This window comes from Tachyglossus aculeatus, chromosome Y4 (assembly GCF_015852505.1).
Source record: "Tachyglossus aculeatus isolate mTacAcu1 chromosome Y4, mTacAcu1.pri, whole genome shotgun sequence".
In the NCBI taxonomy this organism is placed as follows: domain Eukaryota; kingdom Metazoa; phylum Chordata; class Mammalia; order Monotremata; family Tachyglossidae; genus Tachyglossus; species Tachyglossus aculeatus.
This window is the reverse complement of record NC_052096.1, coordinates 2238905-2259460: the sequence shown is the minus strand read 5'-3', so window position 1 is coordinate 2259460 and position 20556 is coordinate 2238905. Positions and strand designations below refer to the sequence as shown.

Below are 20556 nucleotides of genomic sequence, written 5' to 3'. Positions count from 1 at the left end.
GCTGCTGCTGCTCACTCCTCGCTCGCTGGAAGAAGGCAGCCGCCACCACCGCTTCCTGCTCCTCCTCCTCCTCCCCTTAGCCCTTTCCCCTCCCCCCTCCCTCCCTTTTTTTTTTGGTCCACGGAGGGTGCAGCCCCCCGAGGGGCGGGGCCTCCCCTTCCTCCTCCCCCCCCCCCTTGGTTGCAGGAGAAGTAGGGAAATCCAACTTCCACCCTAATCAATCGTATTTATTGAGCGCTTACTGTGTGCAGAGCACTGGACTAAGCGCTTAATCAATCAATCGATCAATCGCATTTATTGAGACCGCGAGGCCACTGTTGGGTAGGGACTGTCTCTATATGTTGCCAACTTGGACTTCCCAAGCGCTTAATCAATCAATCAATCAATCGTATTTTTTGAGACTGCAAGGCCACTGTTGGGAAGGGACTGTCTCTATATGTTGCCAACTTGGACTTCCCAAGCACTTAATCAATCAATCAATCGTATTTATTGAGACTGCGAGGCCACTGTTGGGTAGGGACTGTCCCTATATGTTGCCAACTTGGACTTCCCAAGCGCTAATCAATCAATCAATCAATCGTATTTATTGAGACTGCGAGCCCACTGTTGGGTAGGGACTGTCTCTATATGTTCCCAACTTGGACTTCCCAAGCACTTAATCAATCAATCAATCGTATTTATTGAGACTGCAAGCCCACTGTTGGGTAGGGACTGTCTCTATATGTTGCCAACTTGGACTTCCCAAGCGCTTAATCAATCAACCGTATTTATTGAGACTGCGAGGCCACTGTTGGATTGGGACTGTCTCTATATGTTGCCAACTTGTGCTTCCCAAGCGCTAAATCAATCAATCAATCAATCGTATTTATTGAGACTGCAAGGCCACTGTTGGGTAGGGACTGTCTCTATATGTTGCCAACTTGGACTTCCCAAGCGCTTAGTACAGTGATCTGCACACAGTAAGCGCTCAATACGATTGATTGATTGAGACGTATATATGTTTGTACAGATTTATTACTCTTTATTTTACTCGTACGTACCTATTCATTTTATTTTGTTCATATGTTTGGTTTTGTTGTCTGTCTCCCCCTTCTAGACTGTGAGCCCACTGTTGGGTAGGGACTGCCTCTCTATGTTGCCAACTTGTACTTCCCAAGGGTTTAGTCCAGTGTTCTGCACACAGTAAGCGCTCAATACGATTGCTAGATTGATTGATTGAGACTGTGAGCCCACTGTTGGGTAGGGACTGCCTCTCTATGTTGCCAACTTGGACTTCCCAAGCGCTTAGTCCAGCGCTCTGCACACAGTAAGTGCTCAATAAATACGATTGATTGATTGAGACTGTGAGCCCAGTTGGGTAGGGACTGTCTCTATATGTTTCCAACTTGTACTTCCCAAGCGCTCAGTCCAGTGCTCTGCACACAGTAAGCGCTCAATAAATACGAATGATTGATTGATGGAGACTGTGAGCCCACTGTTGGGTAGGGACTGTCTCTCTATGTTGCCAACTTGTACTTCCCAAGCGCTCAGTCCAGTGCTCTGCACACAGTAAGCGCCCAATCAACACGTGTGTACATATGTACCTGTGTGCATGCACATGTGTGCACACACGTATTGACTGAGCGCTTACTGTGTGCAGAGCACTGTACTAAGCGCTCGGGAAGTCCAAGTTGGCAACATATAGAGACATTCCCACACACGTATTGATTGAGCACTTACTGTGTGCAGGGCACTGTACTAAGCGCTTGGGAAGTCCAAGTTGGCAACATAGAGAGACATTCCCTACCCAACTGAAAGGGGGATCACAGTGGGAAAGATCCTGGAACCCTAATGCAGAGGGGTGGCCGTGCAATTGTGCAGAAATACGTACAGTTACGGAAAAAGCCGAAACGCTGGCCCTCAGCAGCCGCAAAGGGAGAAAGGGTTTAAAAAGGGTTAAAAGGAAAGGCGTCGCCTGCCTCGGCGGGGCGCTCGAAGGTGGAGGGCGATCTGCGCAGGCGCGCGCCCTACGGCGCAGGCGCAGAACGCCCCCTTCCCCGCGCGGGCCCTACGGCGCAGGCGCAGAACCCCCCCTCCCCGCGCGCGCGCCCGGGTGGCTTGGAAAGCCCGGGAAAAGGAATGAAGAGGGGGGAAGTGGGTCCGGCCCCCCTCCCCCCCCCCGCCCTTTCCCGGAAGGCTTCGTTACGATCCAATGCGCCTGCGTGTGCGGGGTGAGGGGCTGGCGCGCGCTAGTGCGCATGCGCCTGACGTCCTTCTCTTCTCCCCCCCCCCCTCGAGGGCGGGGACGGGGACGTGTCTCGCGCCCAATTCCCCCGCGCGACGGGGCGGGACGGGGCGTCTAAAACTTGTCTGTGGAGTGTGCATGTCGTAGACGTCTCACAGAAGTCAGTGGCGGGCTGGGTGGGAAGGCAAGGGGCGAGCCCTCCCTTCCAGGCCGTGCCCTCCCCTCAGGCGGTGCCACGCTCAGGGCCTCAAGCCCCGTCACCCCGGGGATATCCCTCCGCCTGGCTGGGTGCTGCGGCCCGCCAGGGCCCCACCCAAAGCGGCTGCTGCTCAATCAATCAATCAATCAATCGTATTTATTGAGCGCTTACTGGGTGCAGAGCACTGGACTAAGCGCTTGGGAAGTACAAGTTGGCAACATATAGAGATGGTACCTACCCAACAATCAATTAATCGTATTGAGCACTTACTGCGTGCAGAGCACTGGACTAAAAGCTTGGGAAGTCCAAGTTGACAACATATAGAGACAGTCCCTACCCAACAGTGGGCTCACAGCCTAGAAGGGGGAGACATCAATCAATCAATCAATCAATCGTATTTACTGAGCGCTTACTGTGTGCAGAGCACTGTACTAAGCGCTTGGGAAGTACAAGCTGGCAACGTATAGAGACAGTCCCTACCCAACAGTGGGCTCACAGTCTAGAAGGGGGAGACAGAGAACAAAACCAAACATACTAACAAAAAATAAATAGAATAGATATGTACAAGTAAAATAAGTAAATAAATAGAGTAATAAATATGTACAAACATATATACATACATATATATGTATGTATATATACATATAAGGCCCTACTGAGGCCCTACTGAGAGCTCACCTCCTCCAGGAGGCCTTCCCAGACTGAGCCCCTTCCTCCTCTCCCCCTCGTCCCCCTCTCCATCCCCCCATCTTACCTCCTTCCCTTCCCCACAGCACCTGTATATATGTATATATGTTTGTACATGTTTATTACTCTATTTATTTATTTATCTTACTGGTACCTATCTATTCTATTTATTTTATTTTGTCAGTATGTTTGGTTTTGTTCTCCGTCTCCCCCTTCTAGCCTGTGAGCCCGCTGTTGGGTAGGGACTGTCTCTATGTGTTGCCGACTTGTACTTCCCAAGCGCTTAGTCCAGTGCTCTGCACACAGTAAGCGCTCAATAAACACGATTGATTGATTGATTAATAGAAGGGGGAGGCAGAGAACAAAACCAAACATACTAACAAAATAAATAGAATAGATATGTACAAGTAAAATGAATAGAGTAATAAATATGTACAAACATATCTACATATCTATATATATCTATATATATATATATACTCCTCCTCCTGTTCTTCCTCCTCTCCCTCCCCCCCTCCCGCCGGCTCGGCGCCCAGTACGTGTCCCTGCCCCGCGCAGAGGTCACCGACTGCGGACTGCCCGTGTGTATTCATTCATTCATTCAATCGTATTTATTGAGCGCTTACTTTGTGCAGAGCACTGTACTAAGCGCATGGGAAGTCCAAGTTGGCAACATACCTGTATATATGTATATATGTTTGTACATATTTTTTTACTGTATTTATTTATTTAATTTATCTGTACATATCTATTCTATTTATTTTATTTTGTTAGTATGTTTGGTTTTGTTCTCTGTCTCCCCCTTTTAGACTGTGAGCCCACTGTTGGGTAGGGACTGTCTCTATATGTTGCCAATTTGTACTTCCCAAGCGCTTCGTACGGTGCTCTGCACATAGTAAGCGCTCAATAAATACGATTGATGATGATGATATAGAGACGGTCCCTACCCAACAGTGGGCTCACAGTCTAGACGGGGGAGACGGACAACAAAACAAAACACATTAACAAAATAAAATAAATAGAATAAACATGTACAATTAAAATAAATAGAGTAATAAATACGTACAAACATATATACGGGTGCTGTGGGGAGGGGAAGGAGGTAAGGCAGGGGGGATGGGGAGGGGAAGGAGGGGGAGAGGAAGGAGGGTAGGGACCATCTCTATATGTTGCCAACTTGGACTTCCCAAGTGCCTACTACAGTGCTCTGCACACAGTAAGCGCTCAATAAATACGATTGAATGAATGAATGAAGGAGGGGGCTCATCTAGGCCCGAGGCGGCGGCGGGGACTACATTCTGAGGCGGAAGGATCACGAAATTCCACAGTCGAGAAAGGACGGTGTGTGGAGGGACACTGTGCTTCATTTTTGGGTTCTTTTTTAAAAAAACTTTTTCCCGGACCGAGCACGAGGCCTCCTTCCCTTCCCCACAGCACATGTATATATGTTTGTACGTATTTATTACTCTATTTATTTTACTTGTGCATATCTATTCTATTTTATTTTGTGAATATGTTGTTTTGTTCTCCGTCTCCCCCTTCTAGACTGTGAGCCCGCTGTTGGGTAGGGACTGTCTCTATAGGTTGCCAACTTGGACTTCCCAAGCGCTTAGTACAGTCTGTGCACACAGGAAGCGCCCAATAAATACGATTGATTGATTGATTGTGTATGGACGGAGACTGTGCTTGATTTTTGGGTGCTTTTTTTAAAAAAAAAAACGTTTGCCCGGACCGAGCACGAGGCCTCCTTCCCTTCCCCCCAGCACATGAATATATGTTTGTACGTATTTATTACTCTATTTATTTTACTTGTACATATCTATTCTATTTTATTTTGTTAATATGTTTTGCTCTCTGTTTCCCCCTTCTAAACTGTGAGCCCGCTGTTGGGTAGGGACTGTCTCTATATGTTACCAACTTGTACTTCCCAAGCGCTTAGTACAGTCTGTGCACACAGTAAGCGTTCAATAAATACGATTGATTGATTGACGGTGTATGGAGGGAGACTGTGCTTCATTTTGGGGGGCTTTTTTAAAAAAAACTTTTGCCCGGGCCAAGCACGAGGCCTCCTTCCCTTCCCCACAGCACATGTATATATGTTTGTACGTATTTATTACTCTATTTATTTTACTTGTACATATTTATTATTTTTATTTTGTTAAGATGTTTGGTTTCGTTCTCTGTCTCCCCCTTCTAGACTGTGAGCCCGCCGTTGGGTAGGAACCGTCTCTATATGTTGCCAACTTGGACTTCCCAAGCGCTTAGTACAGTGCCCTGCACACAGTAAGCGCTCAGTAAATACGATTGATTGATTGATTGATTCGTTTTCTGTCTCCCCCTTCTAGACTGTGAGCCCACTGTTGGGTAGGGACTGTCTCTATACGTTGCCAACTTGTACTTCCCAAGCGCTTAGTGCAGTGCTCCGCACACAGTAAGCGCTCAATAAATACGATTGATTGATTGATTCGTTCTCGGTCTCCCCCTTCTAGACTGTGAGCCCGCCGTTGGGTAGGGACCGTCTCTATACGTTGCCAACTTGGACTTCCCAAGCGCTTAGTCCAGTGCTCCGCACATAGTAAGCACTCAATAAATACGATTGATTGATTGAAGCAAGCTCCCTTCCTGGCGGCCTAGAGAGCCAACAGCTGCTCCTGAAAAGCCCATCCGATTCTATTTATTTTATTTTGTTAATATGTTTCGTTTCGTTCTCTGTCTCCCCCTTCTCGACTGTGAGCCTGCTGTTGGGTAGGGACCGTTTCTATATGTTGCCAACTTGGACTTCCCAGGCGCTTAGTACAGTGCTCCGCACACAGTAAGCGCTCAATAAATACGATTGATTGATTGATTGATTGAGGCAAGCTCCCTTCCTGGCAGCCTAGAGAGGCTGCAGCTGGTCCTGAAAAGCCCATCCGTGGGCGACCCGAGTTTGGCCCAATTCCAGCTTCCGAGGATGGGTGGGAAGGTGAATTGCCCCAAGGAGGGTGAGGTTTTGGGTGAGCTGGACTTTCAGGAAACTTCCCAGTCCCGTCCCCTGCCTCCCATTATCTTCTTTTCTCGAGGACCCAGGCGTCCTGACCCGTCCGTCCCTCCCCGCCCCAGCCCGGATTCCTAGACAGTTGCTGAGTCACAGGATCCGGGTGAGGGGCACCTGGTTCCGTCGTCTGCCCTCCTATAATAATAATAATAATGGCATTTTATTAATCGCTTACTATGTGCAAAGCACTCTTCTAAGCGCTGGGGAGGTTACAAGGTGATCAGGTTGTCCCACTTGGGGCTCACAGTCTTAATCCCCATTTTACAGATGAGGCCCAGAGAAGATAAGTGACTTGCCCAAAGTCACACAGCTGACAATTGGCAGAGCGGGGACTTGAACCCACGACCTCTGACTCCAAAGCCCGTGCTCTTTCCACTGAGCCACGCTGCTTCTCTGATCTCCGGTCCCCCCTTCCCCATCAGTCTCCCCAAACCCCAGGGACCCTTCCCGCCCTCGACGTCCCCCGACCCCAACAATCTCCATGCAGGTCGAAGATGCCAGAAATAAAAGCGCAATCGGCTGTGTGAGCTTGGGCAATAATAATTAATAATGGCATTTATTACGCGCTTACTATGTGCAAAGCACTGTTCTAAGCGCTGGGGAGGTTACAAGGTGATCAGGTTGTCCCAAGGGGGGCTCACAGTCTTAATCCCCATTTTACAGATGAGGGAACTGAGGCACGGAGAAGTTAAGTGACTTGCCCAAAGTCACACAGCTGACAAATGGCGGAGCCAGGATTTGAACCCACGACCTCTGACTCCAAAGCCTCCTCTGACTCTTTCCACTGAGCCACACTGCTTCTCTAAGTCACTAGCAGCGCTTAGTAATAATAATAATAATAATAATGTTGGTATTTGTTAAGCGCTATGTGCAAGGCACTGTTCTAAGCACTGGGGTAGATACAAGGTAATCAGGTTGTCCCACATGGGACTCACAGTCTTCATCCCCATTTTACAGATGAGGGAACTGAGGCCCAGAGAAGTTAGGTGACTTGCCCAAAGTCACACAGCTGACAAGTGGCGGAGCCGGGATTTGAACCCACGACCTCTGACTCCAAAGCCCGTGCTCTTTCCACTGAGCCACGGTGCTTCCTTAGTCCACTGCTTAGTACAGTGCCTGGCACACAGTAAGTATTCAACAAATACCATTATTATAACTTCTGTGCTTCAGTTCCCTCATCTGTAAAACGGGGATTAAGACAGTGAGGCTCATGTGGGACAGAGTCTGTGTCTAACCTGATTAGCATGTATTTATCCCAGTGCTTGGCATATAGTAAGTACTCAACAAATACCATTAAAAAAAAAAAAGGCTTTCCTTACTAAATCTTGATTTCTTCTACTCCCTTTGGCCTCCCCTCTACATTTGGACCTTTGAAAACTTGATATTCACCCCACTCAGCATGGGCAGGTAGACTGTGAGCTCCTTTGGGCAGGGAATGTCACTGTTTATTGTTGTATTTTGCCAAGCACGGGTGTGCTCTGCACACAGAAGGCGCTTAGAAATAGATTGAATTAATTAATGAATCCATAATTTAATAGCTGGGGACAGGGATCCTGTCTCTCTGTGTGACTTGGGTCAAACCACCTAACTTCTCTGTACCTCAGCTACCTCATCTGTAAAATGGGGGAAGACTGTGAGCCCCATATGGGACGTGGACTATCTCCAACCTGATTAGCTTGGTTCTACCCCAGCGCTTAATGCCTGCATAGTAATCGCTGAACAAATATCATAAAAAAATTAGGGTGTTTGTCAAGCATTCACTATGTGTCAAGCGCCGGTCCAAGCACTGAGGTCGATACAAGATATCCAGGTTGGGCACAGTGTCCCATTGAGGAGTCACAGTCTAAGCAGAAGGAAGCGTAGGGTTTAATCGCCGTTTTACGGGTGAGGAAACTGAGGCACAGAGAAGTGAAGTGACGTGCCCAAAGTCACATGGCTGACAAGTGACAGACTGGTAAGCTCGTTGCGGGCAGGGAATGTGTCCGCTAATTCTGCTGCACTGTATCAAGACTGTGAGTCCCATGTGGGACAGGGACTGTAGTCTAACCTGATTACCTTGCATCTACCTCAGTGCTTAGAACAGTGTTTGGCACATAGTAAGTGCTTAACAAATGCAATTACTATTATTACTCTCCCAAGAACTCAGTACAGTGATCTGCACATTGCACTCAAATACAATTGATTGGCAGATCCGGGATTAGAACCCAGGTCCTCTAACTCCCAGGCCGAATTCTTTCCATGAAGCCAGCCTGCTTCCCGAGCGCTTAATACTGCATTCTGCACACAGTAAGTGCTCAATAAATACGACTGATTGACAGAGTAACCGAGGCAGAGTGATAACCCGGGGTGGGTGAGACAGAGACAGGGGAGAGACGCAGAAAACGCCCAGAGAGAGGTGGAGGGAGGGAAGAGCCGGGGCAGAGATCCCGGGGCAGAGTTCCCGGGACAGGCCGGAGAGATAAAGGAGTGGGGCGTGGGGAGCGATCCAGCCCAAGAAGCCGACAAACAGAATAATAACTGGGGTGGTTGTTAAGCACTGACGTTGTGCCGGGCACTGTACTAAGTGCTGATGTTGTGCCAGGCACTGTAGTAGCGTGGCTCAGTGGAAAGAGCCCGGGCTTTGGAGTCAGAGGTCATGGGATCAAATCCCAGCTCTGCCAATTATCAGCTGTGGGACTTTGGGCAAGTCACTTCACTTCTCTGGGCCTCAGTTCCCTCATCTGTAAAATGGGGATGAAGACTGTGAGCCCCCCGTGGGACAACCTGATCACCTTGTAACCTCCCCAGCGCTTAGAACAGTGCTTTGCACATAGTAAGTGCTTAGTGAATGCCATCATTATCATCATCGCCCTTCCCAATGGGGATTAAGACTGTGAGCCCCAAGTGGGACAACCTGATCACCTTGTATCCTCCCCAGAGCTTAGAACAGTGCTTTGCACATAGTAAGCGCTTCACAAATGCCATCATCATCATCACCCTTCCCAATGGGGATTAAGACTGTGAGCCCCAAGTAGGACAACCTGATCACCTTGTATCCCCCCCCCAGCCCTTAGAACAGTGCTTTGCACATAGTAAGCGCTTCACAAATGCCATCATCATCATCATCATCACCCTTCCCAATGGGGAGTAAGACTGTGAGCCCCAAGTGGGACAACCTGATCACCTTGTATCACCCCCCAGCCCTTAGAACAGTGCTTTGCTCATAGTAAGCGCTTCACAAATGCCATCATCATCATCATCATCACCCTTCCCAATGGGGATTAAGACTGTGAGCCCCAAGTGGGACAACCTGATCACCGTGCATCCTCCCCAGCGCTTAGAACATCATCATCATCATCAATCGTATTTATTGAGCGCTTACTATGTGCAGAGCACTGTACTAAGCGCTTGGGAAGTACAAATTGGCAACATATAGAGACAGTCCCTACCCAACAGTGGGCTCACAGTCTAAAAGGGGAAGACAGAGAACAAAGCCAAACATACTAACAAAATAAAATAAAATAAAAAAGAACAGTGCTTTGCACATAGTAAGCGCTTCACAAATGCCACCATCACCCTTCCCCCGCCCCGCCCCGCCAGCTGGAGGCCGGGGGGTCCCCGTCGGGGGGTCGGGTTACGCCGGTGGCCTTTCCCAAATAGCCGGGCCCGCTCTTTAACCTTTTCCCGCCGGGAACTCAATCCCTGGGCTCAGGGGGGGAGGATGGCGAGGGGAAGGGTGGGTGGGGACCACCCGGGAAAACGGTCACTGAGTGTCCCTAAAAGGGGCGGGGAAGGGGAAGGGGATGGGGATAAATACTTCGGGGCTGGGGTCGCCCCTGGGACTGGCCCACCGACTCGCCAGGCGCCGGTGAGGTGACCTTCCGTCTCCCCCATCCCCGGGGCTGGACCGGGGTGGGGGTTTTTCGGAAGGCCGAGACTCGAGGGGACACCGAGGATGGGGAGGACATTCCGGAGGTGGCGGGGGGCGTTCCTTCCTCCCTTCTTTCCTCCCTTCCTTCATTCAATTGTATTTATTGAGCGCTTACTGTGTGCGGAGCAGTGGACTAGGCCCTTGGGAAGTACAAGTTGGCAACAGGAGGCCTTCCCAGACTGAGCCCCCTCCTTCCTCTCCCCATCCCCCCCGCCTTACCTCCTTCCCTTCCCCTCAGCACCTGTATATATGTATTTATTACTCTATTTTACTTGTACATATCCGTTCTATTGATTTTATTTTGTTAATCTGTTTGGTTTTGTTCTCCGTCTCCCCCTTCTAGACTGTGAGCCCGCTGTTGGGTAGGGACCGTCTCTATATGTTGCCAACTTGGACTTCCCAAGCGCTTAGTACAGTGCTCTGCACACAGTAAGTGCTCAATAAATATAATTGATTGATTGATTGGACTGAAAGCCATCCGGTCCCGGGGGAGGAGGGATGTGGGGTGGGGGGAGACGGGGCGTGGAATTCATTCATTCAATCAATCGTATTTATTGAACACTTACTGTGTGCAGAGCACTGTACTAAGCGCTTGGGAAGGACAAGTTAGTAACATGGGGGGGCGTGGGGGGGGGATCGGGGCCTGAGGCCTGTACAAATTTGTGTAAGGAACTACAGGAGGGCGGGGTGGGGGGGTCTAGAGAAGCAGCGTGGTTCAGTGGAAAGAGCACAGGCTCTGGAGTCAGAGGTCATAGGTTCGAATCCCGGCTCCACCACGTGTCTGCTGTGTGACCTTGGGCAAGTCATTTCACTTCTCTGGGTAGGGACTGTCTCTATATGTTGCCAATTTGTACTTCCCAAGCGCTTAGTACAGTGTTCTGCACACAGTGAGCGCTCAATAAATATGATTGATTGATTCTCTGGGCCTCAGTTACCTCATCTATAAAATGGGGATGATACCTGTGAGCCCCACGCAGGACAAGCTGATCACCTTACCTCCTTCCCTTCCCCACAGCACCTGTATATATGTTTGTACTTGTACATATCTATTCTATTTATTTTATTTTGTTAATATGTTTGCCTCCTTCCCTTCCCCACAGCACCTGTATATATGTTTGTACATATTTATTTTACTTGTGCATATCTATTCTATTTATTTTATTTTGTTAATATGTTCGGTTTTGTTCTCTGTCTTCCCCCTTCTAGACTGTGAGCCCACTGTTGGGTAGGGACCGTCTCTGGATGTTGCCAACTTGGACTTCCCAAGCGCTTAGTCCAGTGCTCTGCACACAGTAAGCGCTCAATAAATACGATTGATTGATCACCTTGTATCCCCCCCAGCGCTTAGAACAGTGCTTTGCACATAGTAAGCGTTTAATAAATGCCATCTTTATTATTATTATTATTATTATAGAGGAGAGAGCGGGATTTTTAGAGCCGAAGGAGAGTGAGAAGTCAGTGCAGGAGAAAATGGGGATGGGGTCAGAGGAGAAGCGGGGAGGGGAAGAGCGCTGACCTTTCTCCAGTGTCACTCCGCACGGTATTTTTATCCCAACCACCTGCCTCGGCTGAAGTGGTGGGGTGGGGGGGCTAAGGGGAGGGGGGAGAGGGCCGGGAAAGCTCGCCCTGAAAACCGCAGGAGGAGCCCCCCGGCCTTTCCCGATTTTCCCTCCAGCCACGTCCCGCGTCTCCTCTCCCTTCAAGCCATGTCGATCCAGAAGATCTTCGCCCGGGAAATCCTGGACTCCCGCGGAAACCCCACGGTTGAAGTCGACCTGTACACGGACAAAGGTGAAAGGGGGGTTGGGGGGGTCGGTCCACTTTCCCTGTCCTGTCCCTCCCCCGGCTCCTCGTGGGACCCCCTCACAACACCCCTCAATCCCGGTCTTCTGGTACCCCAGCTCCCGACTGTAGGCCGTGGCCTCTCCCTTCCGTCCCCTCTTTCTTCGAATCCTTTTTATTGAGCGCCTACTGTGTGCAGAGCACTGGAGCATCCGTAGCATCAAAATGGATAAATATCATTCCAGATCTTTACACATCGTTAATAAAATAAATAGAATCATAAATATTTACCGATATACACAAGCGCCGTGGGGCGGGGAAGGGGCTAGAGCGGAGGGAGGGAGTAGGGGCGATGGGGAAGGGAGGAGGAGCAGATGACGATGGTATCTGTTAATCAATCAATCAATCGTATTTATTGAGCGCTTACTATGTGCAGAGCACTGTACTAAGTGCTTGGGAAGTACAAATTGGCATCACATAGAGACAGTCCCTACCCAACAGTGGGCTCACAGTCTAAAAGGGGGAGATAGAGAACAGAACCAAACATACCAACAAAATAAAATAAGTAGGATAGAAATGTACAAGTAAAATAAATAAATAAATACATAAATAGAGTAATAAATATGTACAACCATATATACATATATACAGGTGCTGTGGGATTGAGGATTGTTAAGCGCTTACAATGTGCCAGGCGCTGTACTAAGCGGCAAATTGAGCACAGTCCCTGTCCCATGTGGGGCCCACAGTCTCAATCAATCAATCAATCAATCAATCGTATTTATTGAGCGCCTACTGTGTGCAGAGCACTGTTCTAAGCGCTTGGGAAGTACAAGTTGGCAACATATAGAGAGGTGAGGGACCTGAGGCCCAGAGAGATGAAGTGACTTTGCCCAAGGTCACACAGCAGACAAGTGGTGGAGGCGGGATTAGAACCCATGACCTCCTTGGGAGATGGCAACATACCATGACAGGCCCGATCCCTGCCCACAGCGAGTTTACCGTCCTGAGAGGGAGGCGGACATTAGTAGAAATAAATAAATTATGGAGGTGGATATAAGCGCTCTGGTGATGGTGAGCCCGCTGTTGGGTAGTGACAGTCTCTATACGTTCCCAACTTGTACTTCCCAAGCGCTTAGTACAGTGCCCTGCACACAGTAAGCGCTCAATAAATACGATTGAATGAATGATGGACGGGGGCGGTGAATCAAGCGCTTAGTACAGTGCTCTGCACACAGTGAGCGCTCAATAAATACGATTGAATGATGGACAGGGGCGGTGAATCAAGCGCGTAGTACAGTGCTCTGCACACAGTGAGCGCTCAATAAATACGATTGAATGATGGACGGGGCGGTGAATCAAGCGCTTAGTACAGTGCTCTGCACACAGTGAGCGCTCAATAAATACGATTGACTGATGGACGGGGCGGTGAATCAAGCGCTTAGTACAGTGCTCTGCACACAGTGAGCGCTCAATAAATACGATTGAATGATGGACGGGGGCGGTGAATCAAGCTAAATACAATTGAATGAATGATGGACGGGGGCGGTGAATCAAGCGCTTAGTACAGTGCTCTGCACACAGTGAGCGCTCAATAAATATGATTGACTGATGGACGGGGCGGTGAATCAAGCGCTTAGTACAGTGCTCTGCACACAGTGAGCGCTCAATAAATACGATTGAATGAATGATGGACGGGGCAGTGAAACAAGCGCTTAGTACAGTGCTCTGCACACAGTGAGTGCTCAATAAATACGATTGAATGATGGACGGGGTGGTGAATCAAGCGCTTAGTACAGTGCTCTGCACACAGTGAGCGCTCAATAAATACGATTGAATGATGGACGGGGCGGTGAATCAAGCACTTAGTACAGTGCTCTGCACACAGTGAGCGCTCAATAAATACGATTGAATGATGGATGGGGGCGGTGAATCAAGCGCTTAGTACAGTGCTCTGCACACAGTGAGCGCTCAATAAATACGATTGAATGATGGACGGGGCAGTGAATCAAGCGCTTAGTACAGTGCTCTGCACAGTGAGCGCTCAATAAATACAATTGAATGAATAAAGGGAGCAAGAGAAGCAGCGTGGCGCACGGCCCTTGGAGTCAGAAGGTCATGGGTTCTAATCCCACTCCGCTCCTTGTCTGCTGCGTGATCTGGGGCAAATCCCTTCACCTCCCTGGGCCTCAGTTACCTCATCTGTAAGATCATCATCATCATCAATCGTATTTATTGAGCGCTTACTATGTGCCGAGCACTGTACTAAGCGCTTGGGCAGTACAAATTGGCAACATATAGAGACAGTCCCTACCCAACAGTGGGCTCACAGTCTAAAAGGGGGAGACAGAGAACAAAACCAAACATACTAACAAAATAAAATAAATAGAATAGATGTGTACAAATAAAATAGAGTAAAAAAAATATGTACAAACATATATACATATATACAGGTGCTGTGGGGAAGGGAAGGAGGTAAGAGGGGGACGAGGGGGATTGAGACTGTGAGACAGGAACTGTGTCCATCCCGATTTGCTCGTATCCTCCCCAGAGCTTAGTACAGCGCCCGGAACATATACGGTAATTATTATTATAAAACAGGGGGACTCGGAAGGGAGTGAACGGGATGGGGGGGCCTCCCGGGGTCCCCCCGTGACCCCCTCGGTGCCTTCCGCAGGCCGGTTCCGAGCGGCCGTGCCCAGCGGAGCCTCCACCGGCATCTACGAGGCCCTGGAGCTGCGGGACGGCGACAAGAGCCGCTACCTGGGCAAAGGTGAGGGCCGGGGGCCGGGGCCGGAGACTCCAAGGGGGTGGGGGCAACGCCGAGGGTCCGAAGATGCTGTGGCCGACCCGAAGAGCCCAAGGGGACGTGGCCAGCGTCAAGGGTCCGAAAGGTTGGGGCTAACACCCAAATCAGAAAAGGGACGGGGCCAACGCCAATTTTCCAAGAGCGTGGCTCACATGAAGATTTCAAGGCGGGGGGACAGCGTGGCTCAGTGGAAAGCGCCCGGCGTTTGGCATCAGAGGTCATGGCTTCAAATCCCCGCTCTGCCAATTGTCAGCTGTGTGACTTCGGGCGAGTCATTTCACTTCTCTGGGCCTCAGATGCCTCATCTGTAAAATGGGGATGAAGACTGTGAGCCCCCTGTGAGACAAACCTGATCACCTTGTAACCTCCCCAGCGCTTAGAACAGTGCTTTGCACATAGTAAGTGCTTAATACATTACTATTATTATTATTAGGGGTCATGGGTTCAAATCCCAGCTCCGCCAATTGTCAGCTGTGTGACTTCGGGCAAGTCATTTCACTTCTCTGGGCCTTAGTTACCTCATCTGGAAAATGGGGATGAAGACTGTGAGCCCCCCGTGGGACAACCTGATCGCCTTGTAACCTCCCCAGCACTTAGAACAGTGCTTTGCACATAGTAAGCGCTTAATAAATGCCATTACTATTATTAGGGGTCATGGGTTCAAATCCCAGTCCTGCCAATTGCCAGCTGTGTGACTTTGGGCAAGTCATTTCACTTCTCTGGGCCTCAGTTGCCTCATCTGTAAAATGGTGATGAAGACTGTGAGCCCCCCGTGAGACAAACCTGATCACCTTGTAGCCTCCCCAGCACTTAGAACAGTGCTTTGCACATAGTAAGCGCTTAATAAATGCCATTACTATTATTAGGGATCATGGGTTCAAATTCCAGTCCTGCCAATTGCCAGCTGTGTGACTTTGGGCAAGTCATTTCACTTCTCTGGGCCTCAGTTGCCTCATCTGTAAAATGGTGATGAAGACTGTGAGCCCCCCGTGAGACAAACCTGATCACCTTGTAGCCTCCCCAGCGCTTAGAACAGTGCTTTGCACATAGTAAGCGCTTAATAAATACCATTATTATTATTATTATTATTAGGGGTCATGGGTTCAAATCCCAGTTCTGCCAATTGTCAGCTGTGTGACTTTGGGCAAGTCACTTCACTTCTCTGGGCCTCAGTTGCCTCATCTGTAAAATGGGGATGCCCCCCGTGGGACGACCTGATCGCCTTGTAACCTCCCCAGCGCTTAGAACAGTGCTTTGCGCATAGTAAGCGCTTAATAAATGCCATTATTATTATTAGTCCAAGGGGGCATGGTGAACATCAAGGGTCCGAAGGGGCGGGGCTAACAAAAATCAGAAAGGGGGCGGGGCCAATGCCACGATTCGAAGGAAAGTAATAATAATGACGATGGTATTTGTCAAGCACTTACTATGTGCCAAGCACTGTTCGAAGCACTGGGGTAGATACAAGGTAATCAGATTGTCCCACGTGGGGCTTAGTCCCCGTTTTACAGATGAGGTAACTGAGGCACAGAGAAGGAAGTGAAATGACTTGCCCAAAGTCACACAGCTGACAAGTGGCGGAGTCGGGATTAGAACCTCCAACTCCCAAGCCCGGGCTCTTTCCACTGAGCCACACGGTGTGGGCAGAGCCCGGGCCCGGCTGTCAGAAGGACCTGGGTTCATTCAGCGTATTTATTGAGCGCTTACTGTGTGCAGAGCACTGTACTAAGCGCTTGGGAGAAGAGTACACTATAACAATTAGCAGACACATCCCCTGCCCACGAAGAACTGGGTTCTAACCCTGGCTTCGCCCCTTGTCTGCTGGGTGACTTTGGGTGAGTTACTTCAACCAGTCGTATTTATTGAGCGCTTACTGTGTGCAGAGCACTGTACTAAGCGCTTGGCAGAAGAGTACACTATAACAATTAGCAGACACATCCCCTGCCCACAAAGAACTGGGTTCTAACCCCAGCTTCGCCCCTTGTCTGCTGGGTGACTTTGGGTGAGTCACTTCAACCAGTCGTATTTATTGAGTGCTTACTGTGTGCAGAGCACTGTACTAAGCACTTGGGAAGTACAAGTTGGCAACATATAGAGACAGTCCCTACCCAACAGTGGGCTCACAGTCTAAAAGGGGGAGATGGAGAACAAAACCATACTAACAAAATAAAATAAATAGGATATGTACAAGCACTTCACTTCTCTGGGCTTCAGTTCCCTCGTCCGTAAAATGGGGATTGAGACCTTGAGCGCCATGTGGGACAGGGACTGAGTCCAACCTGATTAACCTGGATTTAGCCCAGTGCCTGGTACATAGTAAGAGCTTAATGAATACTATTTAAAAAAATCACGCACAAAAAGGAAGCGGGGCTAATACCAGGGGTCTGAGAGCTCAGAGAGGGAGGGAGGGTGGAAGCAGACATTGGAGTAGGCTCGGGGGGCTTCTGTTTCGCCCCTCAACCCAATCTCCTTACCTCTCAGGGGTGTTAAAGGCCGTGGAGCACATCAACAAGACTCTGGCCCCCGCCCTCCTGGAAAAGGTGACCACCCCACGGTCTCCCCCTTTCCCATCTCTCCCTCCCGGGGTACCACCCCCCTCCCCTTCAACTTCTCCGACCCCTCAAGTTTACCCAACCTCCTGCCCCCACCTCCATCCCTGGATACCTCCGGGAAAGGGGGTGTCGGAGGATGCTCGAAGCCCCAGCAATGTGGCTCGTTTGAACCCTACCATCCCTAACCCACCCCCGCTGGCCTGGACCTCTGAGGCCTGACCCGCCCCCCTTCTGCCTCCCCACCCCTACAGAAACTGAACGTTGTGGATCAGGAGAAGGTGGACAAGTTCATGATCGAACTGGATGGGACAGAGAACAAGTGTGAGTCGCTGCGGGGGGGAGGCGAAACTCTCGGTAACCATAATATTAAAGTGTGGGATTTATTAAGCGCTTACTCTGTGCTAAGCACTAGAGTATGTACAAGAGGGGGGCTGGGGGAGAGGAAGGTCCTGATCCCCTCTCCCACCCCGTCTCCCTCACAGCCAAATTTGGGGCCAATGCCATCCTGGGCGTCTCTCTGGCTGTGTGTAAGGCCGGGGCGGCCGAAAAGGGCATCCCCCTGTACAGACACATCGCTGACCTGGCCGGAAATCCTGACCTTGTCCTGCCCGTCCCCGTGAGTAGCTCCGATCCCTGACCCCGCAGGCGTCCCTAGTCCGATCCCTCAGACCCCTGCAGGGTGACCACTTTTTTCCCTGTGACCAAGGCAGGGCTCTCACCCTCTGTCCCACCCCTCGCTCCTCTCCCACCGTCGCGTGAGATCCCATCGCCCCGGTCCCTGGGGAATCTTCTCTCTCCCCACCTCAATTCCCACCGGGCCCCCTCCTCTTTCACCGAGTGCTTCGCACACAGTAAGCGCTCAATAAGTACGATTGAATGAAGTATCCCTCGGATATCCGTCTCCTCCCACAATTCCCTCCCGTCCCTAGTTCTAGTCATCCTGCCCCCTTCCTCTCCCTCCTCGGACGCGTTCCTCCTTCCCTTCCGTGACCCCACCCTCCCATCCCCACCCCGCCGCCGGCAACAGGCGTTCAACGTGATCAACGGGGGGTCCCACGCGGGGAACAAGCTGGCCATGCAGGAGTTCATGATCCTGCCCGTGGGCGCCGCGTCCTTCCGGGAGGCCATGCGCATCGGGGCGGAGGTCTACCACAACCTCAAGGGCGTCATCAAGGCCAAGTACGGCAAGGATGCCACCAACGTGGGTGACGAGGGCGGCTTCGCCCCCAACATCCTGGAGAACAACGAAGGTGCCCGGCCCCTGGACTTGGGGGGATGATCGGGCCCGGGGGGTGGGTGCGGGGAGCGCTGAGGGCAGGGGAGGGTCACTGCCTCGACATCCCGGGGTCCCTGGGGCGGGGGTGGACTCCTGGGTTCTCACCTTTTCTCGCCCCCAGCCCTGGAGCTGCTGAATACGGCCATCCGGCAGGCCGGCTACCCGGACAAAGTCGTCATCGGGATGGACGTGGCGGCCTCTGAGTTCTTCCGCAACGGGAAGTACGACCTGGACTTCAAATCCCCGGATGACCCCGCCCGGCACATCTCCGGGGAGAAGCTGGGAGACCTGTACAAAAGTTTCATCAAGAACTATCCCGGTGAGAGCTGCCCCTGACCCACGCCGGGCCGCCTGGTCTCCCCTGGTCCCCGCCACTGGGCCATCTGATCCCCGCCGACAACCTCCCCCGACCTTCTCCCAGTGGTCTCCATCGAGGACCCGTTTGACCAGGATGACTGGGCCACGTGGACGTCCTTCCTTTCGGGCGTGAACATCCAGATCGTGGGGGATGACCTGACCGTGACCAATCCCAAACGCATCGCCCAGGCCGTGGAGAAGAAGGCCTGCAACTGCCTCCTGCTCAAAGTCAACCAGATCGGCTCCGTCACCGAGTCCATCCAGGCGTGAGTGACACCGCTCTCTCCGGCCCGCCCCCCTACACCCCGGAGTCATCCGTCCCCCGTCCTCATCCGATCGGCTCCCAGGACACCCAGGCGCAGGGGGCCGTGAATCGGCCTCCAGAGGCCAAAGGGCACGCTCAAGAGGTCCACCTGGGGCCGGGAGGTGAAGGATGAGAAGCATAGGCCTTATCGCAAGTCCCAGGGATGGGTGTCCAGAGCCAGGGGAGAATGGGACAAGTGAGGACTCCAGTGTGACCCTCCCCATCCTAAACCCTCTGGTTTGCAGCTGCAAGCTGGCCCAGACCAATGGCTGGGGCGTCATGGTGAGCCACCGCTCGGGAGAGACGGAGGACACCTTCATCGCTGACCTCGTCGTGGGACTGTGCACTGGCCAGGTCTGTTGGGGGGCCCTTCCCCCCAAAAACCCCTCTATCCCGCCCCCTCCCACTACATACCCCTCCCGGGAGCCCCGGACTCCAAGGTTCGAGTCAGCCCATCCCCTTCCCAGCCCTCTCAGATGCTCACTGAGCCCTCTCTCTCCCCCAGATCAAGACGGGAGCCCCGTGTCGCTCCGAGCGCCTGGCCAAGTACAACCAGCTTTTGAGGTAAGGGGGAGGATGGAGGAAGGGGGCTGTGGTCGGGGGCAGGGTTTCCAACCAGGCTTGAGAAGTCTAAAATAGTGCCCATCCACTCTTTGGAGTCTATTCCTTCACCCCCTGGGCTCCCCCAAATCCCTAACCCCATTCCACCCACATGCTCCCAGTGAAAAGCTGGCCCATCTAGAGCTGGGGTCGCGGGGGGGGATTGGGTGGGGAGGAAGGGAGCAGTCGAGAGGTAGATAGGCCGGGGAAGTCTGTCAGTCAGTAAGTCGTATTTACTGAGCGCTTACTGTGTGCAGAGCCCTATACTAAGCTCTTGGGAGCGGACAACAGAACAGTGTAACGGTCAATCGTATTTATTGAGCGCTTACAGGGTGCACAACACTGTACTGAGCGCTTGAGAGAGTACAATAGAACAATATAACCGACACATTCCCTGCCCACAATGAGCTTACAGTCTAGAGGGGAAGAGATGGGACCATTTCAAGGGGATGGTCTCTCAGGGCAGGGGGCCTGGGCCTTCGTGTGTACGGTTGGACATGACACCCCATCCCGCCCCTCCCCGCTCAGGATCGAGGAGGCCCTTGGCGACAAAGCAGTCTTTGCCGGACGCAAGTTCCGCAACCCCAAGGCCAAGTGAGGAGCCTGGATCTCGGCCACTGGAGATTCATTCATTCAATCGTATTTATTGAGCGCTTACTGTGTGCAGAGCACCGGACTGCGCGCTTGGGAAGTAGAAATCGGCAACATCTAGAGACGGTCCCTACCCAACAACGGGCTGCCCCCTCCTTCCTGGTCAATAAAGCTCCAGTGAAAGCCGCAAAGTTCGGACTCCGTTTTTGGGGTGGAAAGGGTAGGAAATGG

The 20556-nt window shown here is 51.3% G+C and overlaps 1 protein-coding gene across 1 annotated transcript; it reads left to right on the top strand.

Moving 5' to 3' along the window:
• The first annotated feature begins 11653 nt into the window (after positions 1-11653).
• Positions 11654-20511, top strand: ENO3 (enolase 3). The gene is made up of 11 exons (XM_038768544.1): positions 11654-11845; positions 14514-14609; positions 17127-17185; positions 17449-17518; positions 17680-17813; positions 18225-18447; positions 18595-18792; positions 18895-19096; positions 19380-19488; positions 19640-19698; positions 20263-20511. The coding sequence occupies exons 1-11, from the start codon at positions 11761-11763 to the stop codon at positions 20330-20332; spliced, it is 1305 nt and encodes a 434-aa protein (XP_038624472.1). The 5' UTR covers positions 11654-11760; the 3' UTR covers positions 20333-20511.
• Positions 20512-20556: the final 45 nt, after the last annotated feature.

Excerpts from the sequence above, each read along its gene's own strand:
- ENO3 (XM_038768544.1), top strand. The coding sequence starts at position 11,761 with ATGTCGATCCAGAAGATCTTCGCCCGGGAAATCCTGGACTCCCGCGGA. Across the intron at positions 17,186-17,448 it reads CCCCCGCCCTCCTGGAAAAG|AAACTGAACGTTGTGGATCA; the intron begins GTGACCACCCCA and ends CCACCCCTACAG. Across the intron at positions 19,489-19,639 it reads TGGGACTGTGCACTGGCCAG|ATCAAGACGGGAGCCCCGTG; the intron begins GTCTGTTGGGGG and ends TCTCTCCCCCAG.